Source organism: Odontesthes bonariensis, chromosome 23 (assembly GCF_027942865.1).
Source record: "Odontesthes bonariensis isolate fOdoBon6 chromosome 23, fOdoBon6.hap1, whole genome shotgun sequence".
NCBI lineage: Eukaryota > Metazoa > Chordata > Actinopteri > Atheriniformes > Atherinopsidae > Odontesthes > Odontesthes bonariensis.
In genome coordinates, this window is record NC_134528.1 from 16,126,239 (window position 1) to 16,143,797 (window position 17,559).

At 42.1% G+C, this 17,559-nt stretch overlaps 1 protein-coding gene across 4 annotated transcripts in view; it reads left to right on the forward strand.

Moving 5' to 3' along the window:
* Window positions 1-16,225, forward strand: part of plce1 (phospholipase C, epsilon 1) — an 80,199-nt gene extending 63,974 nt beyond the window's left edge. For 2 of the 4 annotated variants that reach the window (XM_075458074.1, XM_075458076.1), the window contains 16 exons: window positions 568-726; window positions 1,023-1,158; window positions 1,408-1,449; window positions 4,127-4,245; window positions 4,453-4,570; window positions 6,018-6,155; window positions 6,440-6,730; window positions 7,542-7,705; window positions 8,227-8,488; window positions 8,586-8,704; window positions 9,013-9,141; window positions 9,266-9,463; window positions 9,664-9,855; window positions 9,977-10,189; window positions 10,944-11,055; window positions 12,173-16,225. In XM_075458074.1, coding sequence (XP_075314189.1) covers window positions 568-726; window positions 1,023-1,158; window positions 1,408-1,449; window positions 4,127-4,245; window positions 4,453-4,570; window positions 6,018-6,155; window positions 6,440-6,730; window positions 7,542-7,705; window positions 8,227-8,488; window positions 8,586-8,704; window positions 9,013-9,141; window positions 9,266-9,463; window positions 9,664-9,855; window positions 9,977-10,189; window positions 10,944-11,055; window positions 12,173-12,369 — 2,589 coding nt within the window. In that variant the 3' untranslated portion in view covers window positions 12,370-16,225. Of the gene's footprint in view, window positions 1-567; window positions 727-1,022; window positions 1,159-1,407; window positions 1,450-4,126; window positions 4,246-4,452; window positions 4,571-6,017; window positions 6,156-6,439; window positions 6,731-7,541; window positions 7,706-8,226; window positions 8,489-8,585; window positions 8,705-9,012; window positions 9,142-9,265; window positions 9,464-9,663; window positions 9,856-9,976; window positions 10,190-10,943; window positions 11,153-12,172 lie in introns of all 4 variants that reach the window. The other 2 variants (XM_075458075.1, XM_075458077.1) reach the window with 2 other exon arrangements.
* Window positions 16,226-17,559: the final 1,334 nt, after the last annotated feature.

Genomic DNA, 17,559 nt, shown 5'->3' on the forward strand with positions numbered 1-17,559 from the left:
GCCAAAAGAGGTGGCTGTGTGTTTCGCGCAGTGACTCTTGCAGCAGCACTTTTTGAGCAAGGCTCTTTAACTCCGCTCCTTCATCTCCTTCGACCAGATTTCTTTCAGCTGTTTTTGGCATCCAAACTGGCAGGCTTCCAGGGAGAAGTTTTTTCCTTTCTAATCTTTAGGCTACCACTGTCTGTGTCTTTTTCTTTTTTAAGTTATACTGTATACTCAAGGCCACGCATGTTTAGGCAAGACGGCCGCATCATGGAATATCACCATGCTTTCATCTAAAGAAACTTCTCAGCATTTCATCCTCCCTGGAGACTGACTTCTGAGTATCCCGATAAAGAGAAGTCTTTTAAGTTCAGACAGTTCTGTGCCCTCGGGCAGCTTACATCACCATGGTCTTGTTTATTTGTAATGCTTTGAATTGATAAAAGCACTTTTTTTTCTGGCACCAAAGATATGTGTCCAGCTTCTCAAATGATTGTTTTCCTCGTGTCCTTTCACGTGACACTTCTCGTCATTCAACTGATGCCATCTGTCGTGCTCAAACGTTCTTTTATTTTTTTCCATCAGACGGTGTTTGGGGAACGTCTTGTGACGCGCTTCCTTTTTGAAAGCGATTTCAGCGATGACCCTCACCTGCCAGCCCCGCTGCAGCTTCGTGACAAGATCCTTCTCAAGAACAAAAAACTCAAAGCTCATCAAGCACCGGTGGACATCCTCAAACAGAAGGTTGGGAAGAAACAAATCCTCCACATGCTTGTAGCAACATGTGCATAATTTATATTTCTTCTAAGCTATCCTGAAAAGCAACTGCCAGCCTGCTTTAGTGCTTTGAATATTTAGCACTGTTGATCATTAGAGTGCTGTCAAACATAAATAATAGATACAAAACGGCTCAAATGTACACACCATTTCTCAGCCAGCATCTGAATATCTGCTACAGTTTCTCGGGGGGATAACTGCCTGCAGATTTGTGATTGATAGGGGAAAGATCATCCTTCACGTATGTTTTAACCTTTTCACAGGCTCACCAACTGGCCCACATGCAGGCACAGGCAAGCAATGGGTCACCAGGGGTTACCTCATCTGGCAACCATGCCAATGAGGAAGAGGAAGAAGAAGAAGACGAATATGACTATGATTATGAGTCTTTATCAGATGGTAAGGAAAACTGCGTTGGGGTTTGCGAATTAAAACCGAAAACTAACTCCTAAACTAAATCCATTTTGGAAGACCTACAAGGTTTCTCAGGTTCAAATTCTTACTTGAACTGTAAATCTTTACATTTTCACCTTTAGATCAGTTTCTGTTTACGACTTTATTCCGTCTCTCCGCCTTTTAACACTTGAGTCTCTTTTTGTGTTGACAATCTATTCCTTTCCCATGTTTTCTTGCCTGTTCTCCACTTAGCTGATGTCCTCACAGCCTCTACTACCTCCTATGGCCATGAAGGTAAATGCACAGCCCTGATGCCCCTCTTTAAGCAACCATTGAGTTCCTCTGTTGTTGACTTGTAGTATCAGCTGGTGTTCCTTCTCTGATCTAGTTTTGTTCATGAGAAACAACAGCACCTTAGTAGAATCGTTAGTGGTGTCTTAAATAGCTACTTAAAATGTGGCAGTCAGATATTGACTTTGCAGTTACAGTGCATTTTAAGGGGACATTATGATTGATTGGAGCAAACTGACTTGCTGTGCTTGCATACTACTGCAGAATAACGACAGAGGAAACATTGGCATAAAGAAGTGCATTAGTGATCATTGCTACCTCAGCTTCTAGCTTTCTGCCGTTTACAGGTTAGGTACGGCTGTACTGTAGCTGCATGGTAATCAGCACTTCAGAAATGTTACCATTATGTCCTTACATATTGTATAATGTGCTAAATCCTTCTCCTTCTGCCACCGATGGAGAAGACAACCGTGTGTATTCGGCTCTAACAACAGTGCTGAAGTTAACACCGTTCTACTTAAATTCTGCTCTTTGTTGCTGTGATTCATCATTCAATGACATCTGGAGTGTTTGATATAAGTGCACTTGTGTCACGAGTGTGTAGTTGTAGAAACACAGATCCTCCCAGCCACCCAGCTCGCCACAGCTATATTTCATTTGTTGTGTGTCAGTGGAGGTAATCAGCTGTCTGTGCAGCTATCATTCAAACGTACTTCTACTTAAAATCAAATTGCCCTCACTATGAACACTGTTTACAGTAACTGGATGTTGTTTCTTCTGCTGTAACACTTTTTTGTTTGTTTGTTTCTGTGTGAGTGAAACTGAACCACCAATAAACCACCAAGGAGCCGGATGGGAATGTAGAGCGCACATCTGTACCGACTATCGGTGAAGCGTATGCGATTAAGAGGGACATGAAAATTGGTTGCCTGTGGAAAAAAAAACAAGAACAAACTAAAAAACATTTAGTCAATGTTAAAACCAGTCTACTGTCTCCTAAAATGTCTCTTTCTCCCACCAACACATGGGCTCCCTTCCTCTCCGTACTGTATTTGTCTGTGACCTCGCCAGTGGCTGGGCAGGCTCATCAGGGAAACAAAACAAAGCCATCTGGTTTCTCAGGCCCTGCGCTGCCCCCGCACTAAACAACAGACCAGGGGAAACTACCCCGGCCCGGTCCCAGTCCCAGCACTGCCCTTCTCCTAATCCCTGCACTTCGCTTGTCCCTGTCTTATGAACTTACCGGTCATGGACCTTTATAAAAAAAAAAGAAAAAGAAAAAAATAGATAAATAATCTAAACCTTGTTGTAGACTGGGCTGGTTTTCCTGCTTGTGCAAGACATGTGAAATATTCACTGAGTGTTGGCATGCAAGGCGTCCTGATTGAATAAACCACACTCCACCCTCAATGCTTCTTTTATACCATACATGTTTAGCACTCAATGTCAGCCGGCCCTGAAAATACAAACACTTGAGCGCTAAGCTGCCAAATCGCCACCATCTCTAGTTGAACAGTAGCTCCTCGCAGTCGCAGCTTGGTCCACCTCAATTATCTGGCATCTGTCTGCTGGAAGATGTTCAGGGTCAACTCTTTTTGCGAAACCATCTATAAAGAAGGAGACTCCAAATGTCAAGAATCAGACAAGCCGTCTATGATAAAAGCCTCCATGTTTGCAAGCAGATGTGTTTTTTCTGTGGTTTTGGCTGCAATTAATGTGTAGGAGGAATGAGAGCAAAGGGGAGAACTCCTGACTGTTGCCTCTGTTGACAGTGAAGAGACTTTTCTTTGAGTATCAGTTGGTCAGTGACTTTGTGGCGTTTGCTTCTAACCTGCTCATAAGCTCTTCAAGTAGGAAGGAATCTTAACTGCTTAGTTTTCTATTTCAAATTACACTGTAATTGTTTCCACCTGCCAAAAGCTTTCCCTGTGTCCGAAATGGGATGCCACACAAATGCAGTTATAAATTACAAAAAAAAAAAAGGAAAGACATACTTAACTAGTAAACAAGTTCATTGTAAGTCTTATTGGATACAGTCAAATTCAGTCCAATTATGATCCAATTTAATCTAATTTGTTTGAAGGCAATCATAATCCAAAGTAAATCCAATTCCTGCCTCGAAACACAAGGGGAATAGATTTTTCAAGCAGTAGATTCCCATACAGTAAATGAGGAGCAACTGGGACATTGACACTCTTTCTGGCTCAAAAATATGGATCTTGTCTGCTATGCTGCATAAAGATTAGAGCTTGAGAGTGGTTTGCTGGAAACTGATTCAACATACTCCGAGTTTTATATAATTTCATGCGTAGAGATGTTCTAATGAGCTGCATTGGCATATTGTGGCCTTTATGAGAAAGAAGGGCTTAAACGGGGGTGTGTTTGGATGCTAACATACTTGAATGCGAGGTTTCTATTATGGTTCCTGTGGTGGTTGCATGTTAACACACAAGAACAGTTCCTCAGTGACTTCAAACATCAATATTTTTATTTGATTATCCGCATCTATAGTCTGTTTTGTATTTTAGCAAAGTAACAATAGTTAGGGATTATTCCGTGTTCTCATTTGGTTGCAATCCGCTGTGTTATTTTGAGAAGATAACACAGGCTTTGTTTGGTCTGAAGGTGGAGGTATCAGCAGGCTCCGTTTCTTCAATAATCTGTTGTTTTGTTTGCACAGATAACATTCTGGATGACAAGCCAGAGGGTAAGAGCTCAGCAGACAAAGAGGAGCAACCTGCTGATGAAATCCCTAAGAGGATGAAGAAGGCTGAGAGCACGATGCAGAGCAAAGGAAAGGTATAATCTTTGTACAGTATTAAAAAGAAAACAGTAATTGGTTTATTTATCTATTAAATAAATCAATGATTTATTTTTTTTTCCGACAGTACACATATCAAAAACATGTTTTGAAGTCATCATAGCCTTAAAAAGAAATTAAGGGTGTCAAATTTTAATTGGAACCTGGAGAAGAAGTATTTTTCCCATCTCTCCCTGCACCCGTAGGTGTTTGACATGGAGCTCGGCGAGGAGTTTTACCTTCCTCAGAACAAGAAGGAGAGCCGGCAGATTGCCCAGGAGCTGTCTGACCTCGTCATCTACAGCCAGGCTGTCAAATTTCCTGGTAGGAAATATTTCATCTTTCCATCTTTATGTTAAAAAGTTCCTTTTCTCCTTCTGACTTTCTCATGTGAACAATTTATCCCAAAAATTTATTAGTTTTACTGCACATGCCCTCTCTGCTGGTACTCTCCTCCTCCTTTTCCCAGTAAGCAGTAGTGTATGTCTTCCATCCTCTTCTTTCACTTTTAAGATGATGTCAGTTTCATTTCTTTTCCTTTTCCCATCTTGTTCCACCCAAATCCACTTCCATGTAATATCTAAGAGGTCAGCCTTTCCCCCATGTTTAGGGATTTTTTTTTTTCAACATTCAATATCCCTCTGTTACACTTCTCTTCTGTCCCACACAGGACACCCACTAAGACCACGACTCCTCCTCTCCCAATGGGAAAGATGTGGTTTCTTAATTGTGCTTTAATTCTCTAAACAACACGACGACACTACAGTTGTTTTCATGTACAGGAGGAAAATGTTTGGGGGGGATGTCCTGGTGGGCCAGTCTAGTTCAAATTGAAGCTAAGGCCTTTGTCTCATGTCAGAGCTGCTTGAGAATTTTTCTCACTTTGCCAGTTCAGAACGCTTGATTTAGCTCTCTTGGCGCACACATGACATCCCTCATATCATCTGTCTTCATTCCTCGCTACAATTTATCTCACAAATTTCTCTTTGTCCCCTTAAATATCACCCCCTTATCGTCTCTTTCCTCCCTCAAGTATCCTCTTCACTGTCTGTCTCCTCTTCTCTCTAAATGACATCTGACTTCTGACATTTCCTTATAAACCCGCCTGTGTTTTCCACTGGTATTTTATTTGTTTACAGTCTCCAGAGAGTCAGATCTGAGAGAGAGGAAGCAGGGCAATTGGCCCACTTCAGACCGGCAGCAGCCTGCTCACATTCATTAAATGTTGTCTGGAGGGTTCTCAGGTGGTCGTGCTACTTGTAAAGATTCCTGTTCAAATACCGAGACTATCATTTATAAAAATGCAGTTGACATTTGTCATTTCAAATATTGTTAGGCAAGGGGAGAGGAGAAATGTTCCCGATAAAGAAATATTAGAAGATAATACATTTTTAAATGAATTGCATTTTAGCATGAGAGGATCGGGAAATGCCATTAGTTTTATTACCATTAGCACATTGGACTTTCGGTTCCCCCTCACTGTTCAGGCGATTCTTATGCGAGACATGTTTCCTGGCACGGAAATTCAACAGAAATTTCTGTCGCTTTAGTTCTACGAAAAACTAAAACCTAAAACAGTTGAGTTTAGCAAACAAATCGACTTGAATTGCCACCTCAGAAACGGAGTCGCAGTTTGCTCTTTAAAGAAAATGCCATCTTGAATTGTGAAGTATCGAGAGGGACACTGGAGCGATCGCTTTGCCGTTACTAGTCTGTCTGTTTATGTTAATGACTATCCTCTTCTGTCTGCTTATTTTTTGTGGGAACCCAGGCCTGTCTACGTTGTCTCCGGGTGGCTCTGGTCGAGGGAAGGACCGAGGAAAGAGCAGGAAGTCCATATTTTACACAGCTCCTTCTCGTTGCAGCACAACAGGGGAGGTCACGACCCAGAGCCGCACTCCTGGGAAAGGTAAGCAGAGCTGAGATGTGCCAGTAGATTTGCTAGTATGTGCTTAGATGAAAAAAAATAAAAAATGGACTGTGCCACACCTCTAGCCAAATGCCAGCTGGGATTTTAATTAATTGAATTCCAATTGGCTTGAATTGGACTTTATTACCTAAGTGCCTTGAGATGACATTTGTTGTATTTGGCGCTATATAAATAAAAATGAATTGAATTGAATTTTAGTAAGAAGTCGACTAAGAAAAAGTATTTCCAGGGTCTTAAAAAGTCTCTCAATATCCCACCTGTAGGTGGGTCGGAGCGACTCAGCTGGGAGGAGACACAAACCTCACCGCTCCTCAACCCCCCCACATCGCTCAGCGCCATCATCCGCACTCCAAAGTGCTACCACATCTCGTCCGTCAACGAGAACGCGGCCAAGCGGCTGTGCAGACGGTACTCTCAGAAGCTGATACAGCACACGGTGTGCCAGCTACTCAGGACGTACCCAGCAGCCACCAGGATCGACTCAACCAACCCCAACCCTCTGCTCTTCTGGCTGCACGGAATCCAGCTGGTGGCTCTCAATTATCAGACTGATGGTGAGGACGGGGGGCTGAGATGCTTCCCTCTCTTTATATATGAGGAGGAACATCACCTTGAACTTTCTGCAGCACTTAGAATATTGGCCATTCAAAAGGATTTCTCTTAATTCATATATATTTACAATGAAATAGCCTTAAGAATATTGATGTCAGAAGGTAGAGGAGAAATGACAATGCCCTCTACTACACCATTTTTCTCCATTTTGCTTTGCAACTTTCACATAATTCTAGATTTGTACATTTTAAGAGTCTTTAAATTGGCGGAAAAACAGTTTATTTGTGATACATTTGTGAAAAGGGAGGGATAAAATTAACATAAAGCTCTTGGCTCCAAGCTACTAAACTGCTTTTTCTCAGTTTTTCTGTAAAAGAAGTCCAGACTGACAGATGGATGTATTTTCTTCATTGAAGTCGTTCACATTTGAAACGATGCACAGCATCTCCCGTGTCTCTGATTCAGTTTTTTGCTTTGCTTCACTGTTGCTCAGGTTTTTTCTCTCTCGCTCTGCTTCTCAAATCATTCCTCTCAGTTTGGAGACCAAGTTGTTGGCACAAACCATTGTATATGCTCTAAGACGTTTGCCTTGTTTAAATCTTACTTTTCTGTCCTTTTGATGTATACTGCCAAGCTACCACAAAGATTTGAATGGTTTAACAGGAGAAATCTCTGCAGCTACCCGTTCCTGAATGGGATGTTTGTCTTTAATTCCCTTTCTCGTAAAGCTGACAGGGAGCATTGCTGCATTTTTGTGTTTGAAAGGTTCTTCTTGTTAACATTATCTGTATTTTTCCTCTCTCTTCTCCTCAGACCTGCCAATGCAGCTGAACACAGCACTGTTTGAGGCTAATGGCGGCTGTGGCTACGTACTGAAGCCTGCAGTGCTTTGGGATCGCAGCTGTCCACTTTATCAGCAGTTCTGTCCGATGGAGAGGGATTTTGAAAAAATGAGCCCTGCTGTCTATTCTCTCACTGTGAGTGGAACATCACTTAGAATGACAACTCCATCCTTTTTCATCCTGTCGCTGCATTTTTCCCCTCCCTCCTGCAACAAAGCAGCACATTGTTTTCTTTGGTCACAGATTTCAAAGCGCACAGTAGCTGCCACTGAATGCTTTTATAGTGGGATAGAAAAATCATAAAGTAGAGGAAAATAAAAATGATATCACTGAGCATGTGTGCCTTGAGTTTTGTTGCTTTTAATTACTGTCGAAATGTTCAACAATACATGGAGTCGCAACTGCAGCCTCGCTTTTAGAAGCAACGCAAACACTGGTGAAACCTGCGTTTTTCAGTGTGTCTGAGAGAAGGTAAATCCATGTTGGCAGGTCAGAGTGACTTTTGGCTTCTATGGCTGGCTTGTGTTTTGTCAGATGAACAAAGGATAAGCTTGATTTAGTGACCGGTGAAGAATTGAACTGCAAGCTTTGTTCAGACGCTGTGTGATTATAAACACTCATTCATCACATCACACTTCATCTTTTTTTCCCCGCAGATTGTTTCTGGTCAGAATGTGTGTCCGGGTAACAGCTCCGGCAGCCCCTGCATCGAGGTGGATGTTCTGGGCATGCCCGTCGACAGCTGCCACTTCCGTACCAAACCCATCCACCGCAACACCCTCAACCCCATGTGGAGTGAGCACTTCACGTTCACCGTGCATTTCGAAGAGATGTGTTTCCTGCGATTTGCTGTGGTGGAGAACAACAGCTCTCAGACCACTGCCCAGAGAACTCTGCCCCTGAAAGCTCTCAAAGCAGGTAGGCGTCACAGCTGTCCAGGAGAACGCTCTAGAGTTCCAATCATGTCACTTTCACGGTACAAATTCAAAATATTTGTTGTTGCTGTGTGTTTCAGGTTACAGACACGTTCAACTGAGAACGCAGCACAACGAGCCTCTGGAAGTGTCCAGCTTATTTATCTACAGCCGCAGAACAGAGGAAGGTCCCACAGGGGGCGCCACTCCCTCATCTCTGGTAAGACTCACTCAGGTCTGATAGCAGGCAGCACTTCAAACAAGGTTTGATAGGTTAAGTGCACTTGTTTGACTTCAAAGCCTTGATAATGACACGTACTCATTAAAATTTGAAATGTGATAGACTACGATCCAAGAATGTTCAAAGACATCCTGCTGCTGCAGTCAGCAACATTGGAAACTGGCTTTGGTTTTGCTTTATCATGCTCTCTGAGGAGAATGAAAGAGATTATTTAATAAAGGAGAAATGTCATGTCAGGATGTCTCATAACAACCTGCTGCCTGTTGCCTCTCCTGCTCCCTTCGCAGCTGTTCAGCTCGGAGGAGAAACATGTCTCCCAGCAGCATAGGGTGACGGTGCACGGAGCTCCAGGTCCTGAGCCCTTCACAGTTTTCTGTGTTACAGAGCAGACTACGGCCAAACAGCTGCTGGACATGGTTCGTGCTTCAGAAATAAAGGCTTAAGATGTAGCTGCAGCCCAATAGGAAGAAATTTCCATATGCATTTGGCATTTGTCATATTATCCTGTAAGTAATACAGTTTGACCTTTCTCCTCCACAGGTTCTTGCATCAGGAGGAAACCCATCAGAGCACTTCTTGTGTGAGGAGAAGGTTCCCCTGTTGAAGGAGCGCAGTGAGGTGAAGCGCTGTGCTCAGTATCGGCCCCTAGCACCTGAGGAGGAGTTGGTCCGGCTGGTCTGCAGCTGGAACACAGAGGAGGGATATGTGGGGAGGATCTGCCTCAAAACAAGAGAAGAGGTACAGTCACAAAAAACAAGTTCCTACATATCCTATATTACACTGACAAGAGAGTGAAACTGAAATGGTGCTTGCTTTCTATTTTTTATTTTTTTGTAGTTTGTGATGCATATACTAAAGACTCTGACGCCCTCTTGTGGTCACCCAATACAATACATTAACATTTGTTACTCGGTTACTGTGTGGTTTAATTATTGCAGAACTTAATTGAGAAAAACACAGTGCTGGAGAGAGAGGAGGACACGACTGTGGGAGGGAAAGAAGGAGCAGGAGGAGGAGGCGGAGGGGAGGAAGATATGTTCTTTGTCCAGGTCCATGAAGTTTCACCAGAGCAGCCTCACACTGTGATAAAGGCCCCACGATACAGCACTGCTCAGGACATCATACAGCAGGTGGGTCACAGAAAATGTTTTAAAGCTAGTCTTCAGAGCAGCGCCTTAAAAGATCGTTATGTCATACATAGAAACTACAGGCTTCTTAGTTAGTAATTCTGCTTTATTTTCTTTTGACCAGACTCTGTCAAAGGCAAAGTATTCCTTCAGTATCCTGTCTAATCCCAGTCCCTGTGACTACGTGTTGATGGAGGAAGTGACCAAGGATGCCGGTTCTAAGAAGTCCTCCACCACCAAACCCCTTCAGCGGGTGCTGTTGGACCACGAGTGTGTATATCAAGCTCAGAACCGCTGGCGGGGCGCGGGAAAGTTCATTCTTAAACTCAAAGAGCAGGTAGCTCTAAACGCGACCATCAATTTTCAGTATTAGAGACGTTGTTGTTTCTCTCTAACACATATGCATTGCATTAAATGTGTTGTTTTGGTCTTTACCCCTTTGTGCCCTCCATGTGTCGTCGTTTTGCATGACAGAATGCTGTGGACTACTTCCTGTGTGTTTAATCCGTGCAGACGCAAATCAAAGTGGACAGTTTTGTATGTGCTAACAGGCTGTTTTATTAACAATAATCCATGCTGCCGCATGCGCACCGCTGTTTTAACCACCGTGGATTTTATCTTTAACATGTCGCTGCTACTTTTGTTTCACATCTTTCAAGTGCTCTGCTCTTCTGTCTTGTTTCTGTGATTTTCTCTGTATTGTTAATGAGCCTGTAACATTATACGTTTTATTTCTGTCAGTCCCTCGTTTATTCGTAATCCTGTTGAGTTCGAGGCCTTTGGTTGTTGAGCCTTGGAATTAAAGTACTTAAATATCTTACCTCGCTGAATAAAGGTCAAATAATTTTCTAACTCTTTTTTTCAATGTGGGTTTATCAGTAATGCTGGCACAGAATAGATATGGATTATGTTACGTCAAACCAAAGGAAGACGAACGAAAGAATGAAGGAACATTACAAAAATAATTTACCAATGTTTACAGTCTGTTATCTGCCTTTAGAATTTGAAAGAAGAGAAATGACTAAACCACGCTGGCAAATTCCTAATAAAGTATTAGTTTTTTTTCAAAATGAATCCTTTTCTGCTTCCAGGTGGTGCGGGAGGACAAAAAGAAAGTCATGTCCTTTGCCAGTGAGCTCAAGAAGCTGACGAGTCGCAGCCGCAGCATGACGGCTGGCATTGGTGTGGATGGCCCTGCCCAGAGTAAGGACGATCGAGCTGCATGCTGTGTGGCTCTGACAGAGCTCCAGGAGTGAGGCTCACACTTTGCCTGCTGTCTGTGCATGGAAAGGCAACAGAGGTACCGTATGTTGTCTCTAACCTCTAACATTTACAAAGGGAACTCAGTGGAGGCAGAAAAAGGAAAAACCAAGTGAACGTTCAGAGGAGTGTCATGGATGAAATATGTGTGGATTTGGAAATTGAATCGCAAATCTTGTTTGTAGCTTTTTTTTCTCCCAATAAGTGGAAAACGGTAGTATTCAAAGTCCCACTGTTGTGTGTTTGAGGTTCATGTGTGGTAAGATTGGTCCTTTAAAACATCATTGACAGTTTCAACCTAATTCACTTGAGCTGAAAACACTCTGTTGCCATATGACACGTTAAGCACCATCATTCAGATGTCTAATATGTGTGTGTCTATAAAACCTTTGAGGAGTTAGAAATCTGCATCATTTAGATCCATTCATGCTTGTAAGCGCTGTTCTTCTTCACTGCTGCGGTGGATTGGTCTTCCGATTTTCTCTGAGAGTAGCAGTGGGTAGAAAAGGACAAGAAGTGCACATAAGTGTTAAAGGCATCTTGTAGACAGTGAGAAGTAACACTTAAATAGCCCTTGGAGATGGACTTTGAAGTAAATGTTTCTAATTAAAAACTGCTACAAACAAGGGCTGTATTAGGCTAAGTGGTAATTAGCACATTTGTCAGCTGTAACGTGGCTATGTTGTCGGCAGCTTCCAAGTTTCAGTTTAAAATAGGTGGAACAGCTCAGAAAAGGCAAATTGATGTGACAAAGCCGCAGAATGGAACTAAATGTAAAGCAGAATCATGTCAGCTCAAAATAGTTTTTATTATATTTATATATTTATATTTTTATGAATGGATTTCATTATTCTGCACATGTATCCTGATATTTACTGTTTAAACCAGCAACTTTTCACATATAACAGAGGCTCTGACTTTCCAGTGTGGCAACAATGCCTTTGTCATGGTTGTCTTATCAAGTACCAGGTTATTTTATTTTTAGGGGATCAGTGTGTTCCCCTTACCCAGATGTTCTTATCTGAATGCTAATGTGAAAATGAAAACATTTCCCCTGCAGGGTATCCGTCTGCAGCTGCAGGTCTGAAGGCATGGCTCACAGAGGGCAGGGTGGGGGCTGAAAGGATCCTACAGGCCTCCTCCTCCCACTCCTCCTCCATTACGGGGCAGGTCCAGCCTGCCCACCTTCCCACCTCTTCTCTAACCCCCACAGCCTGGAAACTTCACCTCCTCAGGAACTGGAAGATCCACAAATGAGATCCAAGATCAGAGAAATGCACTGACTACGTCTAAACTTGGAGGATTCCCCTTTTTCATGAGAGGCAAAGTGTTTCCACGAGGGTGTGAGGAGCTGTTGACTTCTGGGATATGCTCCTCTCAAGGTCTCGAAGGAGTTGTATCCCGCTCTTGTGTTTGTTCAGCAAGTGAATGACAGGAAGCTCTGTCAAGGGGTTAAGTGTTCAGCACCTTGGCTTGGTTTAGTGATACACAGGAGTTTGGAAATCGCACCCGGGATCAGCAGTGATGATCATGTGGGCGGGTCGTTCCAGTTCCTCTTGGTTTATTGTTGTGGCTGTGGCTCCACAGGGGTCCAGAGCACCAGGGGCAGCTGTTGTTATTCAAGTCATCAGGGACATTAAAAAGCACTAAAGTATTCCTCCTGTTTCTGAAAAACAGAAGAAAAAAAAAGAAAAGAGAAAAAAAAATTACTTTCCCTGAGTCCCATTTAAAGCATGAAGAGTTTTCTTTATGTGCCAGTTTTTTGTTTTTTTTAAACATTTTTTAATGACCTGGATGAGCTGCTAAATGGCCTTTAGATCAGGCCAATTCACTGAACCACAAACTATTTGGAGTGTTTTTTCAAAGAAAATTCAAATATGGCTCCACAAGATAACTATTCTGTCTTTCCGTTGCACGGTACAACTCGACTCTACTCGCTTTTTCGTAGCAGAACTCAATTTTCTATTGGCTGTGTGAAGCCGCCGTGGCACAGATTACCTGCACACGTGTTGAGTGGCCGTTTCTCTGTGGGAATTTGTAGCATTTAAACGCACAGGTGATGTGTACATTGGAAATTATCAGCTCTGGTTCAAAAACGTATCCTCTGGGCCACTATTTCTGGGTTTCCAGTATAACCGGCGAGTCTCCGGACAACAGATATCTGGGCCAAGTTGGACAAGAGTTCCTGCATCAGGCTCACAGTTTGTGTTCATCTTTTGCTTCATCTTCTTCTCTCCACATGACTGTTAATATGCAACCAAAAAAACGAGTAGAGCCGAACCGTACCATCGCCTGGAAAAACAGCATCTGTCAGATAAATACATATTGTACTTTGGTTGTTCACGTCGATTTAAGAACCAGCATTTCCCTGCATGACAGAAACTAAGCACCTGGCAGCTGTGGGGAGATCAGCTTGGATAAACTGAGGGAGAGCGTGAGGGGCGAGAGGGTGAGACAGCGTTGGTTTCTCTTCCTCGGGTGGTAGAGGACACGGTGAAGGAGGCTGACAAGCTGGCTTGTTTGGTTCTTTTCTTACTGTTCCAGTTTCGCAGGACTGTTGGGGCACATGAGGCAGCGCTCCGAGACATTTTCACTCGGTTTAGTTATTCTGTTATGGAAGCCATGAGGCGACGGGCCGTTTCTTGGACACTACCATCTCTGCGCTGAAGGTGGCATCATTTTAAGGCAGTGTAGGTGTGCAATACTCAGTAGTTCAGGAACAACCAGCCTCCTTGTCACCGTGGTGCCATGTTGCTGTAAAATGTTGCAACACTGCCTCCAACTCTTGGTCATTTTGAAGCGGTCTGTAAGGATGATCGGCTCTGTTCCACAAAGCGTCTTAAAGCATCACTGACCTGAAATAACTTGGACTAAAGGCATCTTATCGTGCCAGCCAACAGATAAATCATTACGTTCTAAAGAATTACACATTTCTTTTCACTAATTAGGCAGATTATTATTATTATTTTTTTTTTTAAATCATCAAAACCAGAGTATCAGAGCCAGAATAGAAACTTTCTCAAATCTGAGCAGACAATCGACTCCAGGCTTCGTTACCTGATGAACGTCCCCCGTATGTGACAAAGCTCTGATGTTTCATCCTTCATCTGAGCGCCGCAGCGGTGATTTCAGATCTGAGATTCTTTGTGAAAACACTATGATCTTCTCCAAACAGTATTTTGCACATTTTTTTTTCCTTTTGCTGTTGAGTGTGTTTGTGTTCCTGTCGTTAGATGGTCAGAATGTCTCCTTTATTATGACCGTCGTACGTGTTGCGTTGGAGTTTTAACCCAGTTGCGGATGAAGTTTGCTGGAGAGCCCGAGATTGTCCGCAGCCCAGGTTTGAACGTACTTGACACACAAAAATATAATGAATTGCATTTCACTTTGATTTATTAGCCCTGGATTTGCTATTCAGTATTTTGAGAGCAGTATCTTTATACAGGTGGAACACTGTCCTATTGATTGCTTGATAGTGATTTCCTTATTTTTCAGTCAGAATGTAAAACTCAACCTTTTTGCCCCCCCCCCCAAAAAAAAAAAATCTGCTCTGATCTGATGACATTTCCATCTTTGATAAAGTACTCGTCGCCCTAACATTATTGTATTTTTTTGTTTTGGCATTTCAGTTTTTAGCATGTCAGTCGCTTAAATCTGACTGATCCATGAGAAAACGCACTGAAATGTACTTAAAATAGTCGTCCTGACACGATGAATTCAACTCTCATTTACGGTTAAGCACACAGCTGCCTGACTGCATTATGTATCTACTCTCTTTTCCACTTAAACAAATGACTCCAAATCCCTCCTGTGACTCTCTTAACTGATGGTGCTCCGAACAAATTCCTGCTAAATCAGTAAGAAAGAAGTACATTTTAATCCACATTCCATCAATTTATTCAGCAGACTTGTATTTAGGCAAATGTGGCCACGATCCGCAAGAGAAACTGACTTCATGTCCTTTTACTTTTAATTTCTTTTGAATTCACCAAGCTCTGTGCCAAGTAATGCGTTTGACTATTTGTGCAATATTGAAGTTGTGTCACTTCAACTCATCTTCTTTTTTTTTATTTTGTTTATTAAATAGTCTGCAAATTACTGACTTGTTCTGCTTCTGGTTCTAAACTCTTGGCCTCGAGTCGTTGTTTCACTTTGTCAGAATCGATATCATTCGCGCACACAGATTATCATCTACCGGTGGCGAGGCGTTGGGGCGGCCTGCTCCCCGAGGCTTATTGAATAATTAAGGTAGACGAGACCCAGAAACCACAACGTCATGTCGGCGATAATGAAGCTGTAATCCTTTTATCCTGTAGGGCTTCTGTTATTATTATGGATTAGAGTTGAAACACGGAGAAATGCCATTATGTCAAGCAAAAGATAATACTGCATTAAATGGTCATTACCCACAGCTCCCCTGCCTGGATGAAAGCGATAACAGCGATTGTAGGTGTGCGAAATCCACCCAGCAGGAAGTTTCTGTTCAACTGTAAATCTGTGCGCGGTCGGCTTCATCACACCACCGAGTCTTGTTTTCCTTCCACTTAACCTGTAGACCTCATTTCTGAATGTAACATTTCTTACAACCTGAGACAACTGTGTGTTTGGAAGTTATTTATTTTAATGTGAAGCCCTGGTTGGCAGTTATCTTTTATGTCTGTACAAGTTCCTGTAAGTAGTTTTAAGTGTTTTTTATTTATTTCAATATGAGAGAGGGTGAATCCTACCGCCCAAACTTTACTCAAACCTATTTAGATATGTAAAGAAATATTTTATTTTGTGTGTATAATATTCAGTGTAGCATTCATACTTGTGGCATGTTATCCTGCAGTAAACAGCATCATTTATTGTCTAATTTTTCATCAAACTTGGACAAAATTTTGACTATTTTGCATTTAGTTGTATTCATTATATCCACTGAATATGACCTGTTTGCCGACAGTCAGCCATTTCATCTTCAGCACTGTTTCCATAACACTCCCATGATATCCTTTAACATCTGTGTTAAGACGTGACTGTCAAGTGAACATCTGTCTATTTACTTGAATTTTGAAATGAATGATAATTTGGTGGATTTATCATATAGCAGGATCACAATAAAATGTAAAAAGGTTGAACGATGCCGCATGTGTGTTTCTTTGTGAGGATTTCCACTTAAAGCTACTTTAGACCTCCTACTTCACTCTGATTCATTCAGTGCAACTGACAGCTGATTTCATTTTAAACCTAAAAAAGAATATATTTTGTCATCATACAGAGGCATAAAAGCACAAGTGAATATTGGGATACTTAAAAAATTTCTATGACGAGGAGTCTCAAAAGAAAACATGTTCCAGGATATAATCAATTTGCATAATTCCTCATATATAAAGTACCTGAAACTGGCTTTTACACAGATGAACTTTTTCTTGAAGTGCAGGACGTCCAATTGTAATTCTAGGACTGATTTATCTTTAAACCAGACAATGGGTTCAGTTTCACAAGGAGATTTCAGGCAGATCAATAATATGAATTTAGTTTTACTCTTAGGTTTGTTTGATTCACATGAAAATAAGGGGTGACCTTCAACCCGCAGTGGAAAAGCTCCCAATCAGGGTAGAGTGGGACCGTGTAGAGCTGTGTTGGTACAAAAATGTTCGGTGGAAAAGGGGCATAACTCTCTCCATGGGAACAGCATGTGACAGTCTGCCTGGTAACATAAAGCACCACCCGCTGATCCGTGGCACCGAACAAATTCACTCATGATTTAAAATGTGGAATGAAAATAAGGAAAAGAGCTTCTTTTTTTTTATGTAATACGCTGCTGGATAAAATCTCCTAGGACTGATTAGTAGCAAAACACTGTAAATAAACTGGCAGTCTGTCCTCTGAGGAGCAAAACGTTAACAAAAGCACTGTATGTACACTATCATACGGCATGCTGGATCTTACGAAGACTTAGAGAGTCTCGGTTTATGAGAGAACTCACCCTTGTGTACAGTAAGATTGCAATAAATGTATGCAAATAATTATATAACTATATACTGTATGGTATATTTTACTAATCAAGCGTCCTTTATCAGGAAGAAGCATCTGAAGTATCTTTTTTCACAGCAGTTTAAAGCGGTCTTGGTGTCGACGCACTTGTTGTGCACGCAACCTGTCAGCTTCACATCATTTAAATTAGACTAAAACTTTGCATTCACAAAAGCGCGCATAATTAAGCCCTTAGTTTTGGATGAAACATCCTTTTTCTAACATCAACTCAGCAACTAATCAAATCTTTGCTGCAGCCGCTTAATGAGCCAAGCTCAGTCTGCCTTCTTCTCCAGTGCAGCGCAGTGGACTCGGGAATCAGTGACATAATCAGCTCATTTGGTTGAATCAATAAGACCCGCTCAGACGTGCCCGGCCTTCCAGAAACTGTTTAAAATATGACTTTGTGGCTCAGTCCACTAATTCTGTTTA